Genomic DNA, 22924 nt, shown 5'->3' with positions numbered 1-22924 from the left:
CTGGGAATTTGTTTAATCCTGTCCCACTCAATTATCGGAATGTTCCTGTACAGGCTCGTCACTTTCACTGCCTTTTGCACTAGCGGCGGACTACGTTCACTTTCATTCTGTGAGTTCCACAGCTTGACTAAATGTAGTAATTTCGCCTTACGCGACTTGTTTTGTTTTGTTTTGTTTTAGTTTTGTTGGTATCAGATGATTAACCCCACCTCCCCATTTACAATCTTTAAACAGAATACAATGTTTGTTTATTTTATTTTCAAAATCTTTGAGTATAGAGGACGACATACCCATGAATTTAACAGACCTCTCACACTGATCATACTTTGTGATATTGCATGAATCAGGTGCGATATATCACAAGAGTATCAAGCTACGGCCCTCGCTACAGACAGAGACAGAGACAGAGAAAAAGAGAGAGAGCAAGAAAACGCTCGTCCATATACAGCCAGCACGCAACCTTTGTGTTACAGCAAGATAACGCTCGTCCCCATACAGCCAATCACACACACACACACACACACACTCACACACACACAAACACACACACACACTAACACGCACACACACACACACACAAAGGTACACACACAACCACATACAAACACACACGCGCGCGCGCGCACGTACGCACAAACACACACGCACACACATACGTACAGAGAGAGAGAGAGTAGGTACAAACATACTCTAGCGTCTAGGGCAGCTTGTTTTCTGACAAACAACGTGAAATCAAAGCACAAAGTACGACACAGCAAACAAAAGCTTTATTTGCAAGAAATAAGCAGATTATATCCCTTTTTCAACACTGCACATGCCATGGCACATTCTTCAAGTAACTCACATAAATCAAACTGAAGGTTTCAAAATAAAACTATAAGAGAAACACCCTTACACTAATAATGTAACACGTCTGTAGAAATCAAGCTGAAGACTTTAAAACAATGGCCGGTAATAAATACAATTTAAGTGAATGATTTTATTTACAGTTACCGGGACCGATCCCACTTTATTTTGGGTCCACTGGCCCAGTCCACCTTTTCCTGAAAACACACACACACACACACACACACACACACACACACACACACACACACACACACACACACACACACACACACCGATGGATACAGTAGGGAACTAATTGTCAAAAAATTGTCAAAAAGGAGTACATCAGGGCCATACATAAAGCCCAACCTTATTCAACATATTCATAAATGATATTACACATAACTTGTTGGATAATGATTCCCCCAAAATTGAAACTCATTCGAATGATCAAACTTCATGTCTTTTATATGCTGATGATTTAGTTATTTTTTTCATCTACAACGAAAGGCCTACAGCGGAAACTAGATTACCTATATGAGTATTGCCAAAAATGGGGATTACAGATAAACAGAGACAAAACCAAAGTAGTAGTATTTTCAAAAATAGATCCAAAGGTGCCAATATATTTTCATTGTGGAGAAGACATTATTCAAACAGCTGAAGAATATAAGTATTTGGGAGTTGTCCTACCTAAAAACGGCAATTTAAATAGAGCACAAGATCATGTGAGCAAACAAGCAAACAAAGCAGGAGTCGAACGTTCCGTAAAACTGATATCAACATAAAAGTTATGTTACAATTGTATGATAGTTTGATTTCACCAATATGGTGCAGAAATCTGGTTTCCACACAAATGAACTATTAGATTTATCACAAAAAGTTAAGGAATGGATGACTTGTAAATATCACCATGAAAAAGTTCATTAAAAATTCTGAAAACAAATTCTTGGGGTACATAAGAAAGCTATGGTAGTACCAGTACTAGCAGAATTAGGAAGATTCCCAGTTAGCATTAACATAATATGTAATATCATTGCGTACTGGTTACACATATTGGATCTTCCAAAAACATCTCATCTGAGCAAAGTATATAATCGTATGTACACCAAAGGCAGTGAAACATATCCATGGATATCATTTGCAAAACAATTGTTAGAAGTCATTGGATTAGATCATGTGTGGAAAAATCAGTTCACTTTTAATGTCAAAAGGTTAAATTATGTTATGTCAAAAATTGGAACTCCAATTTATACAATTCTGGAAAGGTCAAATAAGAAGTTCACCAAAGTTAAACTTTTATCAAAGAATAGTAACAAATTATAAAACGGAACCATATCTGTTATGCATAAAACAAACAAAATATAAACAATCGTTGTGTAAACTAAGAATAAGCGCCCACGACCTGAAAATTGAAACTGGTAGATACAGCAATACACCTAGGGAAAATAGATTATGTGAGACATGTGGAGTAATAGAAGATGAAATACATTTTCTAGATAACTGCATAGAAAACAACCAACTACGAAAATCTTTCACGAGTGAAATTAATCGACCTATATATTCATATGATGTACCAAGTCAACTTTTCTAAGTAGACAAAGTACAAACTAAATTGGGAGAATTTGTATATAATTAATTGCTTCCAAAAAAAAAGAAACAATGTAATCATTTGGTTATTTATCTTCCCGTGTATTTCAATACCAAAACGTGGTTACAAGTGAGGTGGTTTTTTTTTGAACACACACACTTAAATTTGAAACTGGATACAACAGCTATAAAACGAAAACTGGAAGCTGTTTCTGAACAATACAGGGTAAATACCAAACATCAACAAGCAATAACCACTCCAACACAACAAACGTACTGAAAATCGCAAAATTAAAGACTCAGTACAAGGACAAACTAATAATCACAATGCAAAGCTCTTGTCAGGACGGGAAGAGGGGGGGGGGGGGGGGGCACATCGAATAAGGCGGCTTCAAAGTCCTCCATCACTGGCACTGGTGCGCTGAAGTCTTGATACTCTCCAGCTTCGTAATAATCTAAGGCTTAGTATTCTCCAGCTTAGTAATAATCTAAGGCTTGGTGTTCTCTAGCTTCGTAATAATCTAAGGCTTGGTGTTCTCTAGCTTCGTAATAATCTAAGGCTTGGTGTTCTCTAGTTTCGTTATAATCTAAGGCTTGGTAAAGGTATTCTCCAGCTTCGTAATAATCTAAGGCTTGGTGTTCTCTAGTTTCGTTATAATCTAAGGCTTGGTATTCTCCAGCTTCGTAATAATCAAAGGCTTGGTGTTCTCTAGCTTCGTTATAATCTAAGGCTTGGTATTCTCCACTTTCGTTATAATCTCAGGTTTGGTGTTCTCTAGTTTCGTTATAATCTCAGGCTTGGTGTTCTCTAGTTTCGTTATACTCTCAGGCTTGGTGTTCACTAGTTTCGTTATAATCTCAGGCTTGGTGTTCTCTAGTTTCGATATAATCTCAGGCATGGTGTTCTCTAGTTTCGTTATAATCTCAGGCTTGGTGTTCTCTAGTTTTGCTATAATCTCAGGCTTGGTATTCTGCCCCCCCACCCCATCCGACCCCCCCCACACCCCACTCCCCCCCCCCCCACCCCACTCCCCCCCCCCCCACCCCGACTTGCCTGCCCCTGTACCCAGGCCTAATTCTAACTCGTTCTCCTGATTCACGAATGAGGGTCTAGTTCAGCCTCGGATAGGCCGGGTTTGAGGTGGGTGAAATGGAATTGTAGCCGCTTTCATTGATCACGTATGAGGGTCTAGTTCAGCCTCGGATAAGCCGGATTTGAGGTGCGTGAAATGGAATGGTTGTCGCTTTCCGGGGTCATGAATTAGGGTCTAGTTCAGCCCCGGATGGGCCGGGTTTGAGGAGGGTGAAATGGAATGGTAGCCGCTTTGCTGTGTCACGAATGAGGGTCTAGTTCAACAGCACATAGGCCGGGTTTGAGGAGGGTGAAATGGAATGGAGGTCGCTTTGCTTGATCACGTATGAGGGTCTAGTTCAGCCCCGCATGGGCCTGGTTTGAGGAGGCTGAAATGGAATGGTAGGCGCTTTCCTGGATGACGTATGAGGGTCTAGTTCAACAGCGCATAGGCCGGGTTTGAGGTGGGTGACATGGAATGGTAGCCGCTTTCCTGGGTGTCGTACGGCGCCTTGGGTCCGTCCTGCTCTCTGACGTCATTATGTGTCTCCCGTTTCTCGTCAGCATTTCCTGTCTCGCTCACTGGACCTTTGAGACCAGAAGGGTCATCAGAAAACGTCTTGTCCTTGCCCAGGTCATTTCTGCTTGCCAACAAACCAGCGTGGCCAGAAGAACCACCAACGGAAGCCACGCCATTGCTGCGCGGAAAAAGGTCAAGGAGAGTCGTGTTTTCTGGCGGTAAGGACTGGCGCTCAGGCGAGGAAGCGTACTGGGAACTAAAATGAGCAGTAACATCTGGAGAACCTGCAGGACTCTGTGAAGTCTGTGGAGGACTCGGTGTGGATTCTTCAGATGGGAATGACAGTGCTTCCAGCTTGGTCGATATGAAATCTTTAGACGGGAATGACTGTGCTTCCAGCTTTGTCGATATGAAATCTTTAGACGGGAATGACTGTGCTTCTAGCTTTGTCGGGACAGCTTTATCGTAGATTTGCCTGGGAGGGACGGACGAGCGGTGTCCGTTAGGGTCAGACGATGCTGGGTGCACTGTTTGCACTGCAGGTGAAAAGCCATCAGGCGCGCTCTGCCTGTACTGGTTCACTGCCGCCGGTACATCGTCACTGCTGCCTTGCGGGTCCTCCCCCACGCTGTCGTTGGAATAACCACGCTCCTGGATGTGCGGAAAACCCCTTCCCTGCACGACGTCGTGCAAATAAGGCTGAACGTTCTGTCCCGGGTTGATGTCACCCAGGCCTGTGTCTCCTGTTTTGACGTCAATAAATACGTCATCAGGCTCGTCATAAGAAGCTGGGTTTTGTGCTGCCTGCATTGTGGCCTGTGGCTGATCAATACCGCTTCCCTGTCGTTCCATGTTTGTAGATTCTACGCCTAGTTGTGAGGAGTTGCGGCCCCTTGGCCCACGTGTGGGGGTTGTGCAGTCAGCGGTCTGGGAACTTGTTCTGTCTGCGCTGCTTCTCTCCAGCAACCTTCGCTCACTGCTCGTCGAGTTGACGCCCTTCCTCTCTCTCTTCCCTCTCCGGTGGGACGACCTTCCTTCGTGGCTCTTGCTGGCAGGCTTGGGCAGGTGGTTGCGCAGGTTGTACCAGAACTTGTCCAGCTGTCTGGCTTGCTTCCTGCCGATCGGGTGGCTGGGGGTGGTGGGGGCGGTCACACCGCGGGGCCAGTGGAGGCTCTTGAAGGCCTTCATCCTCTCGTCCTTCCACACCTTGCTCCAGTCCTTCGCCTTGGCGTCTGGCGCCTCCGCTAGGCGGCTCCCTGATCGGCCTTCCTCCATGACGTGGTTTGACGTCATTGCTTCCGCGTCAGTCTCGCAACTCCGCGAAACTAAACCGTCTTCCGTGTCGTCTCGCGTACCCGAGAAGCCGACGTCAGTTTTGCCGTTTTGTGTGACGTCACAGCGTACGAAGACGACACTGCGGGCGGCTTTGAGCTGTGTGACGTCAGTGAGGAATCGATTGGAGGACTGCTGTAGCTCCTCGTCAGAAAAGGCCAGGATGACGCAATAGGAGTTCAAGATGGCGTCAGCCTTCTCAAGTACTTCGGCTGAAACGACGAATAGAGAAAAATACCACAATAAAAATAGAAAATTTGACACAATACGAGTTCAAGATGGCGTCAGCCTTCTCAAGTACTTCCGCTGAAACGACGAATAGAAAAAAATACCACAATAAAAATAAAAAATATGACACAATACGAGTTCAAGATGGCGTCAGCCTCCTCCAGTACTTCCGCTGAAACGACGAATAGAAAAAAATAACACAACAACAATTACACATTAACATGCTTCCATTTGAAACTTCGAGGTCGTCATTTGCTCCGTCGGGCTTCAATTAGCTTTGGTCGGGCGTCAATCCACGATGACGACCTCGAAGTTTCAAATGGAAGCATGTTAGTGTTATTGTAATTCAATCTGACGACGATCTCTTTCCTGCTTTCATGCGATGGTAAACAAACAGAATTGGTTCTGTTCTGTTCACACACTACTTTCAGTCCACCTACCTGCAAGGGTCAAGTCCCAAGAAATATGTCTCTGTATTCCTATCTTATCACTCTGCTCCTGTTTTGTTTTCTTTCACATACATTTTCCCTTCTTTTTTGACGGGTTTCTGGACAGCAAACTCTAAAACAAATTCTTTTCATCACAAAAGCGATCTTTGGAATTGACTGACGTAGTCCGGAAGAATTCATGCATCAACTTACGTCACGTATTCGACGTCATCACTTCGCGTATACCAATCACAGGATCTGTTTCATTAAAACGCCAACTTGATTGAATTACAATAGAAAATATGACACAATACGAGTTCAAGATGGCGTCAGCCTTCTCTAGTACTTCCGCTGAAACGACGAATAGAAAAAAATATCACAATAACAATAGAAAATAGAACACAATAGGAGTTCAAGATGGCGTCAGCCTTCTCCAGCACTTCCGCTGAAACGACGAATAGAATAAAATATCACAGTAACAATAGAAAACATGACACAATACGAGGTCAAGATGGCGTCAGCTTTCTCCGGCACTTATGCCAAAACCATGAAAAATATCACATAATGAAAAAGAACATGCGGAAGGAATATTGAACAGCAATTTACACAGAAAAATACGTCACTTGAAGACAGTAGTACCTTAAATATATGTTTTTCTAGAGATTAACAAAGTACAGTTGGTGTTTTGACTGTTGTTTTAATTTGGCAGTATCCGACATTCAATTTTCCGATGAGTCACGATTCAACCTTGACGTGACATTTTTAATTTTGACTAGACTAGAAAACACACGCCCCTCCAACAATCTCCCCTAGGCCTCCACATAGTAAGCACTTATTTTGCCCGGAAAACTTGAACTTCAAACAGCCAGGACAAAAAATACAAAATACCGAAATACTCAAATTAATGGCACACTTCGATCAATTCTTTTCGTACAAAAAGTCACATCTGGCGAGGCTTTGACATGCAACAAAACCGTTCCACCACTTGGTCACGTACCAAAAAAGAACAGCCTGGGGGCTCTCCGTGTACAGTAGGAATTTATTTATGAATGTATTTCTTTTAAAGCCACAGGTTGCATTTACACAATTAATTCATCAAACAATTGCCACTGTGCACATTTTTGGTATGTGACCAAGTGGAGGGATGGAATTATCCCGTGTAAAAGTCTGGCCTGATCCGAGACAGTAAGCCCAACGGTTTTCACGAAAAAGTATTGTGCCTTCAATTATTGAATATATTTACTAACTTGACAATTACTAAACTAATTCAGCACCAAATGCTCACTTAGTAAAATACCAGGCTGTAGAGTTTGGCATTTTTCAAAGAGCAAGGATGCTGTTAACCCACACACACAACAGACTGAATTGATCTATGGTGGTTAAATAAGATGGTCTACGCGCGAGCAGGAAGATATTTTTAGTATCATCTTCTTACGTTTGCCGGGAGTGGCCACTTCGTCCATGACGTCAAAGCCCAAGCCCTTTAACCCTGGTTTCAGGTGGACACGTGCTAGTTCCTCGAGGTCCTGATCGTGGACAATGACCGCATCGTGATCAAACTCTCCTGGAAGATGAAAATGAAAAAAATGTGTGTGTGAATGGTCGAACTACGGAAATGGGTTGTATGGGTAGTGAAAGAGTGAACTAAACTGTTGCTTTCATTGAGGCAAGCTTTCCACACGTGCTCCTTATCCAGGTGGTTAGACACATCCCTCGCTAGTGACTGGCCTTTGATGTCACGTGGGAAAGTTTGACTCACTAAAGCAAGAGTATTCACTCATTTACACTGATACAGAACCGAACATCGTCTTTTCACATTGCTATCTTCACAAAGTAACTGCGGCAGTTTTGTGCGTATTCACATTATTCTTTACGTAGGTCTGCTGTCGTCATGTGGTCTGATGGAGCTAGCTGTTCCTAGTTATCCCCGTACAGATGGGCCCAATGGCCAAGTGGATAGGACCCGGTCTGATGGAGCTAGCTGTTCCTAGTTATCCCCGTACAGATGGGCCCAATGGCCAAGTGGATAGGACCCCAGGCTCCCATGCGGCAAGATGTTCGTTCGAATCCCGGCCGCGCCTGGTAGGTAAAGGGAGGATATTTGCGAGTGCATTATTCCCCTTCGTGTGTACACACACAAGCACAAGACCGATTACGTGCAATAACCACGGGTGTACGAGGGAGTTGCGGCACACGAAGAAGGAGAAGAAGATCCCCGTACATTGTGACCTTTCGTGCTCAAACTTATCTCCTACAAGAAGGGGAAGATACATACGTATTCATACTATCCCGTACACACAATTACTGCAATGACATTGGGCCTTATCGCTCAAGTGGGTCACAAGTAAATGCCCCCCAAAAATGTGTGGTGGAGCGCATGCGGGTGTTGGCAAATTTTACAAGAAGCAGAGGGAGAGAGTACACAAACAATAAAAAGTTGGTAGAATACATTGAATGATGTTCTCTGTCCTCTTTATTGCATAACACTCACGCACGCAATCACCAAGCATTTAAAATAAAAGTTAAAAATAGGTTCGTCAGACTAATGCTACTTTTCAATAAACATTTTCAACACTTAGTCTGAAAAAGGTGGAAACACATACTCCAAAATGTGGTGTCAGAAGTGGGGTGAGGCAAATCTCTACTTCGAAAAAGTTCTGTTGCCACAACACTATAAAGTCACTGGTGTAAACACGGTAGTAAACACGCTATGATAAAACACGGTAGTAAAACACGCTATGCTATACATACACGGTAGTAAAACACGCTATGCTATACATACACGGTAGTAAAACACGCTATGCTATACATACACGCTATCATAAACACGGTAGTAAAACATACACGCTATCATAAACACGCTATGCTAAACATACACGCTATGACAAAACACGCTATCCCACCAAGAGTCCGCTCGGCTGGTCTACATCATCTCTGGACACGAAACACTCCCTGGTTCACAACAGCATTCGGTTCCAGGACATCCAGCCAACACACACTCCATCACTCCAATTGGTACACACCAACACACACTTTTTCACTTCACAAATGCATCACAAATTTATGCATAATTCATCCCAAGGCCGGCAAGGCTTGACATGTTCTTTCTCTGCCAGTCCAGGCCACAAGTGCGCGTTTGTTTCAACCTTGGCCGAGTTCATTACAACTTTTACTCATTTTAGTCGGGAAAAGGGGAAGGGGGGAGAGGGTCCTATATGACGCTGCTTGATTATGCGTCGCCACCCCAAACATTCTTTTATCAATACGATCTAAACTAATTTAACTTATTAAGAACAAAACTAAGCATTCCCCATTCAGGAATATTCAAACAAATGCATAGTCTGTGTGTTTTCATTCAAACCGAACACGCAGACGTAACCGATAGACACAAGCTGACACCCCTGTCTGTGAAATGACGAAACCCTGAAACCTACGTCATACCGACGTCATACCTATGATAACAGCCTACACGCAATACATGCGCTAGAAATTATAATTCTATTGACACAGTCACACAATGTCAATACAGATTTCTCTCACTCACCACATTCTCCCCAACTTAGCATGACTTCTCCTGAAGGCATGTCTTGGAAACAAAAACATGATGTTAAAACCTAACCATCAAAGAAGTTTCAACAACCAATCAAAACTCAAATTGGGCTAACCTATATCTTCAGCCGTCGCAAGTCTCAGTCACAAAAGCTAATCCTGAGTAACACATTTCGAACCTACACGTCAACCACTATTTAAAGATGCATTGACTGTACCGAAACTATTACCACATTTCGAACCTACATGTCAACCACTATTCAAAGATGCATTGACTGTACCGAAACTATTAACACATTTCGAACCTACATGTCAACCACTATTTAAAGATGCATTGACTGTACCGAAACTATTAACACATTTCGAACCTACATGTCAACCACTATTTAAAGATGCATTGACTGTACCGAAACTATTAACACATTTCGAACCTACATGTCAACCACTATTTAAAGATGCATTGACTGTACCGAAACTATTAACACATTTCGAACCTACATGTCAACCACTATTTAAAGATGCATTGACTGTACCGAAACGATTACCTTAACAATGCCAACAAAGACTTCGACATGTTGATGATACAGATCAGGAGGTGGGGGGGGGGGGGGGATTCTCATTGAATAATAAAAGAAAATGATCCCGAGGACAGAGAACAACGTACTGTCAAGGACGCCAATTTTTTCACAACAAAGTAACCTTAGAACATATTTACATGCCTAACCTGCACTAAACAATAGGCAACACAGAACAGCTGCTCCCCAACTTTACTTGAACCCACTCCCTAAGAATCCAATAATGTTTCCATGATCCGAAGGAACCGAGGAAGTACGTCAACTGCACGCGAATGCACTGTGCGGGGTTCCTTGTACAAGTTAGTATATAAAATTTAATAATATGTAGATATATCCTTCCCCATCCTTCTCTCCTTCACTCTCCCTCTCCTTCACAATATGTTTGATATTTTTGATATTTGGTATTTCAACAATTAAATGTTGCTCACCATGTTTGCTTAAAACAAATTAACTAGCAACGCATTACCGAAGCCCCAGACTTCGCATGGTTAACGTTTCAGGGCGATCCCGGTGAGAAGACACTGTGGGGTGCTCATGGGACTACCCCCCACTGCATCTTCCATCTCACCGTCGCTCAGGGCGATCCCGGTGAGAAGACACTGTGGGGTTGCTCATGGGACTACCCCCCACTGCATCTTCCATCTCACCGTCGCTCATGGTGAACAATAAAACAACATTATCACACAAGTGACACTATTCTGCTCAAATGTATACAAAATGCTTGAACATAAACACAGCACACAAATGAGGCAAATATGCAGTAATGCTCACTAGACCCACAAGTCCACGAATTCAACAAAATGTCACTACCGGGTCAGTAGCAAGACATGATAAAGCACAAGATATACAGAACGCACACGGTATCAGGACGCCTGTTCCGCATCAGCCACTGTTCCTCTGTGGAAGATATTTAAAAATTCCACTCACCATTGGCCGTCGATACGTTCCACTAAATGTCCTTTCACATTACTGGCACGTGCAGAAACAAACACAGTCACCACAGATCCTCGGAAATTGACGGTGTTAAAGTCGTCCACTCCCTGGGGTTGGTCGATAGTCGAGCTGGAGTCTCTCCTCCAAAGTCCGTCCATCACCGGGTGGTTCCAGGTTGGTGACGGGTGGTTCCAGGTTGGTGACGGGTGGTTCCAGGTTGGTGACGGGTGGGATAGCGTGTATACCTAAACTACTACTACTGTACTACTTTCTATTCTCAAAATATGTGTCCACTTATCTATCCTGTCGGCGACGCCAAAATGTGGTGGAGCGCATGCGGGTGTTGCAATTACAAAAAAGCGAGAGGGAGAGAGTACACAAACAATAAAAAGTTGGTAGAATACATTGAATGATGTTCTCTGTCCTCTTTATTGCATAACACTCACGCACGCAATCACCAAGCATTTAAAATAAAAGTTAAAAATAGGTTCGTCAGACTAATGCTACTTTTCAATAAACATTTTCAACACTTAGTCTGAAAAAGGTGGAAACACATACTCCAAAATGTGGTGTCAGAAGTGGGGTGAGGCAAATCTCTACTTCGAAAAAGTTCTGTTGCCACAACACTATAAAGTCACTGGTGTAAACACGGTAGTAAACACGCTATGATAAAACACGGTAGTAAAACACGCTATGCTATACATACACGGTAGTAAAACACGCTATGCTATACACACACGGTAGTAAAACATGCTATGCTATACATACGCGCTATCATAAACACTGTAGTAAAACATACACGCTATGATAAACATACACGCTATGATAAACACGCTATGCTAAAACATACACGCTATACACGCTATCCCACCAAGAGTCCGCTCGGCTGGTCTACATCATCTCTGGACACGAAACACTCCCTGGTTCCCAACAGCATTCGGTTCCAGGACATCCAGCCAACACACACTCCATCACTCCAATTGGTACACACCAACACACACTTTTTCACTTCACAAATGCATCACAAATTTATGCATAATTCATCCCAAGGCCGGCAAGGCTTGACATGTTCTTTCTCTGCCAGTCCAGGCCACAAGTGCGCGTTTGTTTCAACCTTGGCCGAGTTCATTACAACTTTTACTCATTTTAGTCGGGAAAAGGGGAAGGGGGGAGAGGGTCCTATATGACGCTGCTTGATTATGCGTCGCCACCCCAAACATTCTTTTATCAATACGATCTAAACTAATTTAACTTATTAAGAACAAAACTAAGCATTCCCCATTCAGGAATATTCAAACAAATGCATAGTCTGTGTGTTTTCATTCAAACCGAACACGCAGACGTAACCGATAGACACAAGCTGACACCCCTGTCTGTGAAATGACGAAACCCTGAAACCTACGTCATACCGACGTCATACCTATGATAACAGCCTACGACGCAATACAGGCGCTAGAAATTATAATTCTATTGACACAGTCACACAATGTCAATACAGATTTCTCTCACTCACCACAAATGTATGAAATCCTTTTCTTTCAAAAAGTAGAAAGTTAGAGCACGGTTTTTGTTCCATAGTTGTCTTCATTTTAGCACATACTGTTAGGAAACGCTACCGTTGCTGAGCTTTGGTTCAGTTTTGTGTGTTGCATGTAGTTGACTTATTTGTATTTTGTGGGAAAGTACCGATATTATATTTTGTAAACACAATATTTATGCTTGGACGAGAATGCAGGTGAACTTTCTAGTCCTGTCAAAACAAGTTGTTTACCATGCTGTTTTAGTCGTGAGTTCGTGGCGTTCGTTCGGATTAAGTGTGTCGGCGCTTTTGATGTACGTCAGAGAGAATGTCGCTAGTTTAGTCCATGCACGGCTCGTATAATGTAGTTGTATCGTGTTCGGTCTGGAATATTCTCGAGATTGAGTATTTACTATATATGCCAGCGCGATTTGAATGTTAAACAAGTCGCGTAAGGCGAAAATACAATATTTAGTCAAGTAGCTGCCATTTTTCAGCAAGACCGTATACTCGTAGCATCGTCAGTCCACCGCTCATGGCAAAGGCAGTGAAATTGACAAGAAGAGCGGGGTAGTAGTTGCGCTAAGAAGGAGAGCACGCTTTTCTGTACCTCTCTTTGTTTTAACTTTCTGAGCGTGTTTTTAATCCAAACATATCATATCTATATGTTTTTGGAATCAGGAACCGACAAGGAATAAGATGAAAGTGTTTTTAAATTGATTTGGACAATTTAATTTTGATAATAATTTTTATATATTTAATTTTCAGAGCTTGTTTTTAATCCAAATATAACATATTTATATGTTTTTGGAATCAGCAAATGATGGAGAATAAGATAAACGTAAATTTGGATCGTTTTATAAATTTTTATTTTTTTTTACAATTTTCCGATTTTTAATGACCAAAGTCATTAATTAATTTTTAAGCCACCAAGCTGAAATGCAATACCGAACCCCGGGCTTCGTCGAAGATTACTTGACCAAAATTTCAACCAATTTGGTTGAAAAATGAGGGCGTGACAGTGCCGCCTCAACTTTCACGAAAAGCCGGATATGACGTCATCAAAGACATTTATCAAAAAAATTAAAAAAACGTTCGGGGATTTCATACCCAGGAACTCTCATGTCAAATTTCATAAAGATCGGTCCAGTAGTTTAGTCTGAATCGCTCTACACACACACACAGACACACACACACACACGCACATACACCACGACCCTCGTTTCGATTCCCCCTCTATGTTAAAATATTTAGTCAAAACTTGACTAAATATAAAAAAGCTTCTATTTGAGTTCTGCTACGTTGTGCAGTTGTATGTATTGAATGCTGAATAAATCCTCGAACTCAATTTGACGAGTTGTTTTATGCTGCTGCGAAGACGGGCGACGTAGAATAAAAGAACACAACTATACGACGTTTGAGAACTTGTGGCAATCTCAAGTGTCGTGTAACAACATCCTAATTAAAAACAATTAAACTAATTTTGTTCGCATTCACGAAGTTAAAAGGAGCACAGTAATATTACGTTTCTAAATCCGAGTCCAAATTAAAGAAACTGCAAAATTAGGCAAATTTTGAAGGAGTTTTATGTCCTCTCCTTTTGGCTCACGTGAGTGTGTCCATTACGAGGTCACTTCTGTCTATCCGTGTGTACATAATATGCATTCGTGTGTTCTTTGTTCGTTAGTGAGTTATGCCGTGTGAAATGAGAACTTTTTGTCATTTAAACTGCATCTGGAAACTTGAGCTGTCACACTGAGTCGGATCGAGTCAAGTCAAGTCCCGCCAAACATGTCAAGACTAAAGTTTCACGATTAAACTGTACCATGAATTACTGATGATAAAAACTGTACCATGAATTACTGATGATAAAAACTGTACCATGAATTACTGATGATAAAAACTGTACCATGAATTACTGATGATAAAAACTGTACCATGAATTACTGATGATAAAAACTGTATCCAGAATTACCGATGATAAAAACTGTACCATGAAATATTGATGATAAAAACTGTACCATAAATTACCGATGATAAAAACTGTATCATGAAATACTGATGATGAAAACTGTACAATGAATTACTGATGATGAAAACTGTACAATGAATAACCGATGATAATAACTGTACCATGAATTACTGATAATCAAAACTGTACCATGAATTACTGATAATAAAAACTGTACCATGAAATACTGATGATATAAACTGTACAATGAATTACTGATGATCAAAACTGTACCATGAATTACTGACCTCTGTCCGGAAGAGTCCGACACCAGAACACCAGGCGGTGTCCGCAGCGCCACCAGACGGCGATGACCACCACAGTGACCACAGCGACCGCTACCAATGATAGAATGACGGGAAGTAGCCACGTCACTAACTTCTCCTCTGCAAGCATAGAATTGACAGAAGATAAATATGTCAGAACATGGAGAAATTTCACAGAGACGAAAGCGAGAAATAATCTGGTGTTGCTGAACATACTCGTAGCTATTTTTTTTGTTCTGCGTTCATGGGTTGAAACTCCCACGTGCGATTAACTTCCTAAATGACGGGGTAAAAACACACGTACACGTAACAACCCGCTCGTACAAAAAACACGAGTGTACGTGGGAGTTTCAGTCCACAAACGAAGGAGCAGAACAAGAAGAAAAGAGAGACAAGGCTTCTCTAACTGGTGACCTACCAACAGGTACGAGCTGTATTGTCTGATTAAGGGGGTAGACAAGGCTTCTCTGACTGGTGACCTACCAACAGGTACGAGCTGTATTGTCTGATTAAGGGGGTAGACAAGGCTTCTCTGACTGGTGACCTACCAACAGGTACGAGCTGTATTGTCTGATTAAGGGGGTAGACAAGGCTTCTCTAACTGGTGACCTACCAACAGGTACGAGCTGTATTGTCTGATTAAGGGGGTAGACAAGGCTTCTCTAACTGGTGACCTACCAACAGGTACGAGCTGTATTGTCTGATTAAGGGGGTAGACAAGGCTTCTCTGACTGGTGACCTACCAACAGGTACGAGCTGTATTGTCTGATTAAGGGGGTAGACAAGGCTTCTCTAACTGGTGACCTACCAACAGGTACGAGCTGTATTGTCTGATTAAGGGGGTAGACAAGGCTTCTCTAACTGGTGACCTACCAACAGGTACGAGCTGTATTGTCTGATTAAGGGGGTAGACAAGGCTTCTCTGACTGGTGACCTACCAACAGGTACGAGCTGTATTGTCTGATTAAGGGGGTAGACAAGGCTTCTCTAACTGGTGACCTACCAACAGGTACGAGCTGTATTGTCTGATTAAGGGGGTAGACAAGGCTTCTCTGACTGGTGACCTACCAACAGGTACGAGCTGTATTGTCTGATTAAGGGGGTAGACAAGGCTTCTCTGACTGGTGACCTACCAACAGGTACGAGCTGTATTGTCTGATTAAGGGGGTAGACAAGGCTTCTCTGACTGGTGACCTACCAACAGGTACGAGCTGTATTGTCTGATTAAGGGGGTAGACAAGGCTTCTTTGACTGGTGACCTACCAACAGGTACGAGCTGTATTGTCTGATTAAGGGGGTAGACAAGGCTTCTCTAACTGGTGACCTACCAACAGGTACGAGCTGTATTGTCTGATTAAGGGGGTAGACAAGGCTTCTCTAACTGGTGACCTACCAACAGGTACGAGCTGTATTGTCTGATTAAGGGGGTAGACAAGGCTTCTCTGACTGGTGACCTACCAACAGGTACGAGCTGTATTGTCTGATTAAGGGGGTAGACAAGGCTTCTCTGACTGGTGACCTACCAACAGGTACGAGCTGTATTGTCTGATTAAGGGGGTAGACAAGGCTTCTCTAACTGGTGACCTACCAACAGGTACGAGCTGTATTGTCTGATTAAGGGGGTAGACAAGGCTTCTCTAACTGGTGACCTACCAACAGGTACGAGCTGTATTGTCTGATTAAGGGGGTAGACAAGGCTTCTCTAACTGGTGACCTACCAACAGGTACGAGCTGTATTGTCTGATTAAGGGGGTAGACAAGGCTTCTCTAACTGGTGACCTACCAACAGGTACGAGCTGTATTGTCTGATTAAGGGGGTAGACAAGGCTTCTCTGACTGGTGACCTACCAACAGGTACGAGCTGTATTGTCTGATTAAGGGGGTAGACAAGGCTTCTCTGACTGGTGACCTACCAACAGGTACGAGCTGTATTGTCTGATTAAGGGGGTAAAACGTGTTGCCAGCGAAGCGGCAGAGAAAGTTGCCCTCGAAGTGGACCCTCTCGACACGCGCAATGTGGAGAGTGCAGGTCAGTCCGTAGAACTCTCCAGTGCTGTAACATAAATAAACCGACCAAATAAATACAAACAAAAAAATCGTTCTTTTTGTAATTGTGGATTAAAGTCGCTTGTTCATTTCAATGCTTGTTATTCTATCTAGTCCCGGGAGAATGGTTCCGCGCAACTCTTACTTACTCTTGCTGCATACTGTATTCCGTCTTTTTATTTAGAGCACTTACGTCCCTTAGGATCCTCGAAGCAAGCATGTGTGTGTGTGTGTGTGTGAGAACAAGACACACTGTATCTCTCGTTCACACACACACGCACACACACACACACACACACACACATACACATATATACACACTTGGTGTAACCTGCTGTACCTGTTGTCTACGTCGACCTGTCGTCACTGGATCGTCGTCGTCCCAACATTTGCTATTCGTCATCCTGTCTTCATTATTTCTTCGACCTCAAGCTAAGCGTCTAACACTATATCTCATCGTCATCATATGTTCTAGATACTGTGTTTTTCACCAGAAACTTTTGAAGAAGAATGACTTGTGTTCTCCCATTGTGGGCATCTATTTATTAATTAACCTGTAGTAAATAGAGGATGTTGTGAATTTTGAACAATATATAGTTAGCCACTTATAAACGAAATTGTTCAAACTAAATTAACGCTGTTGTGTATTCTTTGGGCAAGAGAGTACAGTGTCAGCACAGAAAGAGATTGTGTGTATCTCAACCAAACGTTTATACACTAGACAAATTGGTAAAATCGTCACACGCACGATAGCGGAAATTTAGTGCGTTTGAATTTCTAGTACGTGATTTCGGCTTCTAGTGCGTATAGGACGCAGGGACGCGCACTTTGGGGAGCCCTGTCGGAGTTAAACGGACAATTATCCTGGTGAAAACTCCAATCTTACTTGCAAGTGACCTTCGTGCGTGGCAAGGTGTCGTTCTTCACCCAGGTATACGTCGCAGATTTTGACGCGTTCCTCCACATCCACAAAATTTTGTACTCTCGAAAGGAATTGGGACACGCGGGTTTGTTGGCGGCACAGTGCAGCGTCTTGTTTGACCCCTCTCGCACGTGCTGCACGCTCTGCTCGTGCGTCGCGAAGCTCAGTGGGCTGTCACGGCCTGCAACACGCCAAACAAGTCGAGTGAAGCGAAATAACTACATTTAGTCAACCAGTCGAACTCACAGAATGAAATTAACGCACTGCATTATTTTTCCACCAAGACAATCTACTATATATATACAACAAGATGTAAGTGTGTGTGTGCCTGTAGTCGCCATACCTCAGAGATGGCAAGAGGCACGAGAAAGATAGCATGCATGCACACTGCTTAGGAGCCGCAGATGTGCACCTGGGTTTTAGTTTCTTGATTCATTGTTTCCTTTCTCAGATTATGGACCTCCCCTTTATTGAATACAGCCTATATAGTGCAAGGCCAGTTCAGTGCCTACTGTTCACCTGTAGCAAGCACACTACGCCAGGCATATTAGAGACTCTGTATGGCTCTCTGTTTTGTTGATGTGGTTGAGTGCATTGCGTAGCTGCTGGTTTTTAAACAACTATGTCCTTTGATGTATGTTGTAGTTGAGGATGTATTTGATGAGGCACCAGCCATTCCCTGAACATACCCATACATGTATGTATTGTGCGTGTGTGTGTGTGTGTGTGTTTGTGTGTGTGTCTGTATGTGTGTGTGTGTGTGTGTGTGTGTGTGTGTGTGTGTGTGTGTGTGTGTGTGTGTGTGTGTGTGTGTGTGTGTGTGTGTGTCCGAATTACGCTCACATAAATTGAGATACTCCCCACATACCCTACAGGACTTGTTTCGCCCATTCTGCAAAAAAGCACCTGAGGATGAAATGCACATTTTATTTCACTGTGATGCATTGAACCGTGACGATCTTCGCTGTCAATACTTACCCTTTAAATACACATCATATCCTTGTTTGGTTTCCTTTCAGTTGATAATGCAAAACAAGAAGGGTCTCCATGATTTAGGCAGATTTATTTATTATGTTAACAAACGCCGTGATTTACTTCCTAAGGTGTAACAGAATGATTTATTTTGCTTCATGTCTCTCTGTTTTGTTGATGTGGTTGAGTGCATTGCGTAGCTGCTGGTTTTTAAACAACTATGTCCTTTGATGTATGTTGTAGTTGAGGATGTATTTGATGAGGCACCAGCCCTTCCCTGTACATACCCATACATGTATGTATTGTGCGTGTGTGTGTGTGTGTGTGTGTGTGTGTGTGTGTGTGTGTGTGTGTGTGTGAGTGTGTGTTTTTGAGAGAAGGAGTGAAAGTCAGAGCGTATGTGTGTATGTGTGTGAGAGAGAGAGAGAGAGAGAGAGAGAGGGAGAGAGAGAGTGAGAGAGAGAGAGAGAGAGAGAGAGAGAGAGAGAGAGAGCGAGAGAGAGAGAGAGAGAGAGAGAGAGAGAGGCTGTCATGTTTCTATCTATATATATTTTCGGCTTGTGTCTGTCTCTCTGTGTGTGTGTGTGTGTGTATGTGTGTGTGTGTGTGTGTGTGTGTGTGTGTGTGTGTGTGTGTGTGTTCGCGATGCACGGCCAAAGTTCTCGATGGATCTGCTTCAAATTTGGTGGGCATATTCAGGTAAACCCCGGACACAACCTGGTCGATGAGAATTTTCAACACGTGCTCTCAGCGCGCAGCGCTGAACCGATTTTGGTTTTTCTGTAGATCCATTCCCAGTAACTTTTCCTTATCTTCTCCAGTGATTTGAGCGTTTATCTCCCTTCCTTCGTGTGGTGCGCTACGGTATAACAAGCAGCTTCAGATATTCCCGTTACTATTTTTAGAAGGTCACTGCACTGTCCACAACGCTTTCCTTGCACCCGTAAGTTGTCCTCACTGTAAAAGTGAAAAGGTCGAATCAATTTATAGCCACGCGAAAAATACACTGTCATCTATCTCTATATATTTATAGACTAGATGATTACCCGCTTCGCCGGGAAGAAGTAGAGCCGAATACCAGGCTGCGCCTGGGACCCGGCTTTGCCGGGTGTACGCCGGCTTCGCCGGCGCACGAAGGAAAAGGAGATAAACGCGCAAAACACTGGAGACCTTCTAAAAATAGTAACGTGCAGTGACCTTCTAAAAATAGTAACGTAGTAACGGGAATATGGATTGACGCCACACGGAGGAAGGGAGATAATCGCGGCTGAAAACACTGGAGAAGATAAGGAAGAGTTCCTGGTAGTGGATCCCGAAAAAAAAAATCGGTTCAGCGCGCACAGCGCTGCGCGCTGAGAGCACGTGTTGAAATATCTCATCGATGAGGTTGTGTCCGGGGTGTAGCTGAATACGGTGTCCAAATTTGAAAAAGATCCACCGAGAACTTTGGCCGTGCATCGCAGACAGACAGACAGACACTAGTCGTATATATATATAGATATAGATATACATATATATAATTTATACGGCTTCTGTGTGTGTGTGTGTGTGTTTGTGTGTGTGTGTGTGTGTGTGTGTGTGTGTGTGTGTGTGTGTGTGTTTGTGTGTGTGTGTGTGTGGGTAACACCTGTGGATTGTAGAGTTCTGTTTGTGATGTGGTCTGGCGGCATTGGTGTGTATGTATGTGCCGGCGGCTGCCGCTTCCATATCTTTAACAAGTCCTTCCATTGTGGAGAACCCTATTCATTTCAACACATTTTCGCTCCATGCGCTACAAATAGAATTACCTTTAAAACCTTATATGACCATATGCAGCTCCATGGTCTGAGTCCCCAGGATTATTTGCGCAGTAGCAGTTCTCTAGGCTGGTCACACAGCTTGCTGCTGTGCCGACTGGTCAGGGACTCGGACATGGGGCTGTGGGTATAACTCTAAGCCCAGATTATCACATCAGCGTGTTTCAGTTTGAGGTCGAGTGGCTCCCGCCATCCCTCCTGATTCTAGCGACTACCCTCTAGACAACATATCCTCACCCTAGGCCCACTAGTCGCCAAACTGTACATATTGTTTTTATTACCACGGCCTTCGTGGCTTACATCTTAATCCTTTTATTTGTAAAAAGTTTTGAGATTTATTGTTCGTGTTCCTCTTACTTGCTCATCTATTTGGTTTTATTGGTGATCCTGAAAGGTTCCACTTTTTAACTCGATTTGAATAAAATAAAATAATCATTTTACAAACCCGTTATTCAAGATATAGAATACAGACTTATAATTCTTACCAAGAAACATCTTAACTACTTTTCATTTTAACAAATTCCACAGAGCATTATCAACTCAACCCCACCCCCTGCCCTCCTCTCCTTATTTTTTGTTTCTTTCTTTCCTCTTTCTGAAAGCGGACAAACACTCAAGTCCTTAATGGCTCAAAACCGTAGGACTTTTAATATTAATTTTAACGTGTATGTATGTTCTGGCCTTCCTTTGAGAAGCCATAACAATTTTTGAAGGGCTTAGAGATAAACTCTAAATTTCTCAATTCTGTTTGAGAGGACTTCGCCTCCAAAGGTGATTGTGGTGTTTCGGCACTCGGTTACATGCGGCGTCGTCGACAGGGATGGGACTCGACATAATATGTTCAGGAATGGCATTATGGCCACTGAATCATTTTCGTGCTGTTCCCATTCCACGAATCTGGGAGGGACCTACGCTTGGCGGGTCCATGGTTCGCAACTTTGGGGACAAAGTTCATTCAAACGGGGGCGGGTGTGACAGGGAGACTACCGTCGCCCTTCACAGCAGACTCTGCAGAGTTGTTCGCCTTAGAAGTTGTGAGCTATTTATAGCAACACCTGTGGATTGTAGTGTTCTGTTTGTGATATTGTAAATATTCTGCATCAAATTTGGTGGGCATATTCAGGTGGACCCCGGGCACAAACTGGTGGATGAAAATGTTCAACACGTGCTCTAAGCCGGCGAACCGCTACTCTGTCTCGCGATTCCCCCGGCGAAGCCGGGTATTCCTCGTGTATATATATATATATACGACTAGTGTCTGTCTGTCTGTCTGTCTGTGTGTGTGTGTATGTTTTTGTGGTTGTGCGCGATGCACGGCCAAAGTTCTCGATGGATCTGCTTCAAATTTGGTGGGCATATTCAGGTAGACCCGGGACAGGACACAACCTGGTCGATATTTCAACACGTGCTCTCAGCGCGCAGCGCTGAACCGATTTTGGTTCCACCTCAGCTACCCGGGCCCCCATACCGACACACCAAAGCCAAAGTTCTCGGTGGATCTTTTTCAAATTTGGACACCGTATTCAGCTACACCCCGGACACAATATCATCGATGAGATATTTCAACACGTGCTCTCAGCGCGCAGCGCTGAACCGATTTTGGTTTTTCTGTTCATTTCACCATTCTCAGAAACTCTTCCTTATCTTCTCCATGTTTTCAGCGTTTACCTCCCTTCCTTCGTATGGTGCACTATAGTATGAGGGGGCATCTTCGGATATTCCCGGCGTTCTGTTACTATTTTTAGAAGGTCGATGCTGCCGTCGCCATGGGTCTTCATTTTGTCTTGCAGCACCTTGAGAACCCTCGCACCTACGCTAGAATGTTGTTCATTGATTATTCCTCCGCATTCAACACGATCATCCCTCACAAGCTCTTCCACAAACTGATTGGTCTCGATGTCCCTCTCTCTCTCTGCCACTGGCTTCTAGATTTCTTGCTTGACCGTCCTCAGGTCGTCCGACTCAACAACTCACTCTCTGCCTCACTCACTCTGAACACTGGTGCCCCGCAGGGTTGTGTTCTGTCCCCTCTACTCTTCACCCTTTTCACCAACGACTGCACCTCCGCTCACCCATCCACACACATAATCAAATTCTCAGACGACACCACCATTGAAGGCCTGATTTCTGACTCCAATGAGGACGCATACCGGGGGGAGGTTCAAAGAGTGGTTGAGTGGTGCTCTGAAAATGATCTCGAGCTAAACGTTCTTAAAACAAAAGAAGTCGTTATCGACCCTCGACGAAAGAAAGACCCCATCTTGCCCCTTGAAATAAATAAGGAAGCTGTGGAACAGGTCTTTTCATTCAAATTTCTCGGCACACTGATCTCTGAAG

General features: G+C 43.4%; 1 protein-coding gene across 2 annotated transcripts in view; it reads right to left on the bottom strand.

Moving 5' to 3' along the window:
- Window positions 1-3463: 3463 nt before the first annotated feature.
- LOC138945773 (uncharacterized) overlaps window positions 3464-22924 on the bottom strand; it is a 39993-nt gene continuing 20532 nt past the window's right edge. For both annotated transcript variants that reach the window (XM_070317285.1, XM_070317286.1), the window contains exons 4-8: window positions 17784-18000; window positions 16765-16904; window positions 14834-14971; window positions 7434-7562; window positions 3464-5554 (exon numbers count right to left, since the gene is read on the bottom strand). In XM_070317285.1, coding sequence (XP_070173386.1) covers window positions 3924-5554; window positions 7434-7562; window positions 14834-14971; window positions 16765-16904; window positions 17784-18000 — 2255 coding nt within the window. In that variant the 3' untranslated portion in view covers window positions 3464-3923. The remainder of the gene's footprint in view (window positions 5555-7433; window positions 7563-14833; window positions 14972-16764; window positions 16905-17783; window positions 18001-22924) is intronic.

This window comes from Littorina saxatilis, linkage group LG13 (genome assembly GCF_037325665.1).
Source record: "Littorina saxatilis isolate snail1 linkage group LG13, US_GU_Lsax_2.0, whole genome shotgun sequence".
Taxonomy (NCBI): domain Eukaryota; kingdom Metazoa; phylum Mollusca; class Gastropoda; order Littorinimorpha; family Littorinidae; genus Littorina; species Littorina saxatilis.
Note: the sequence above shows the minus strand (reverse complement) of the source record. Positions and strands in the feature narration are given on the sequence as shown.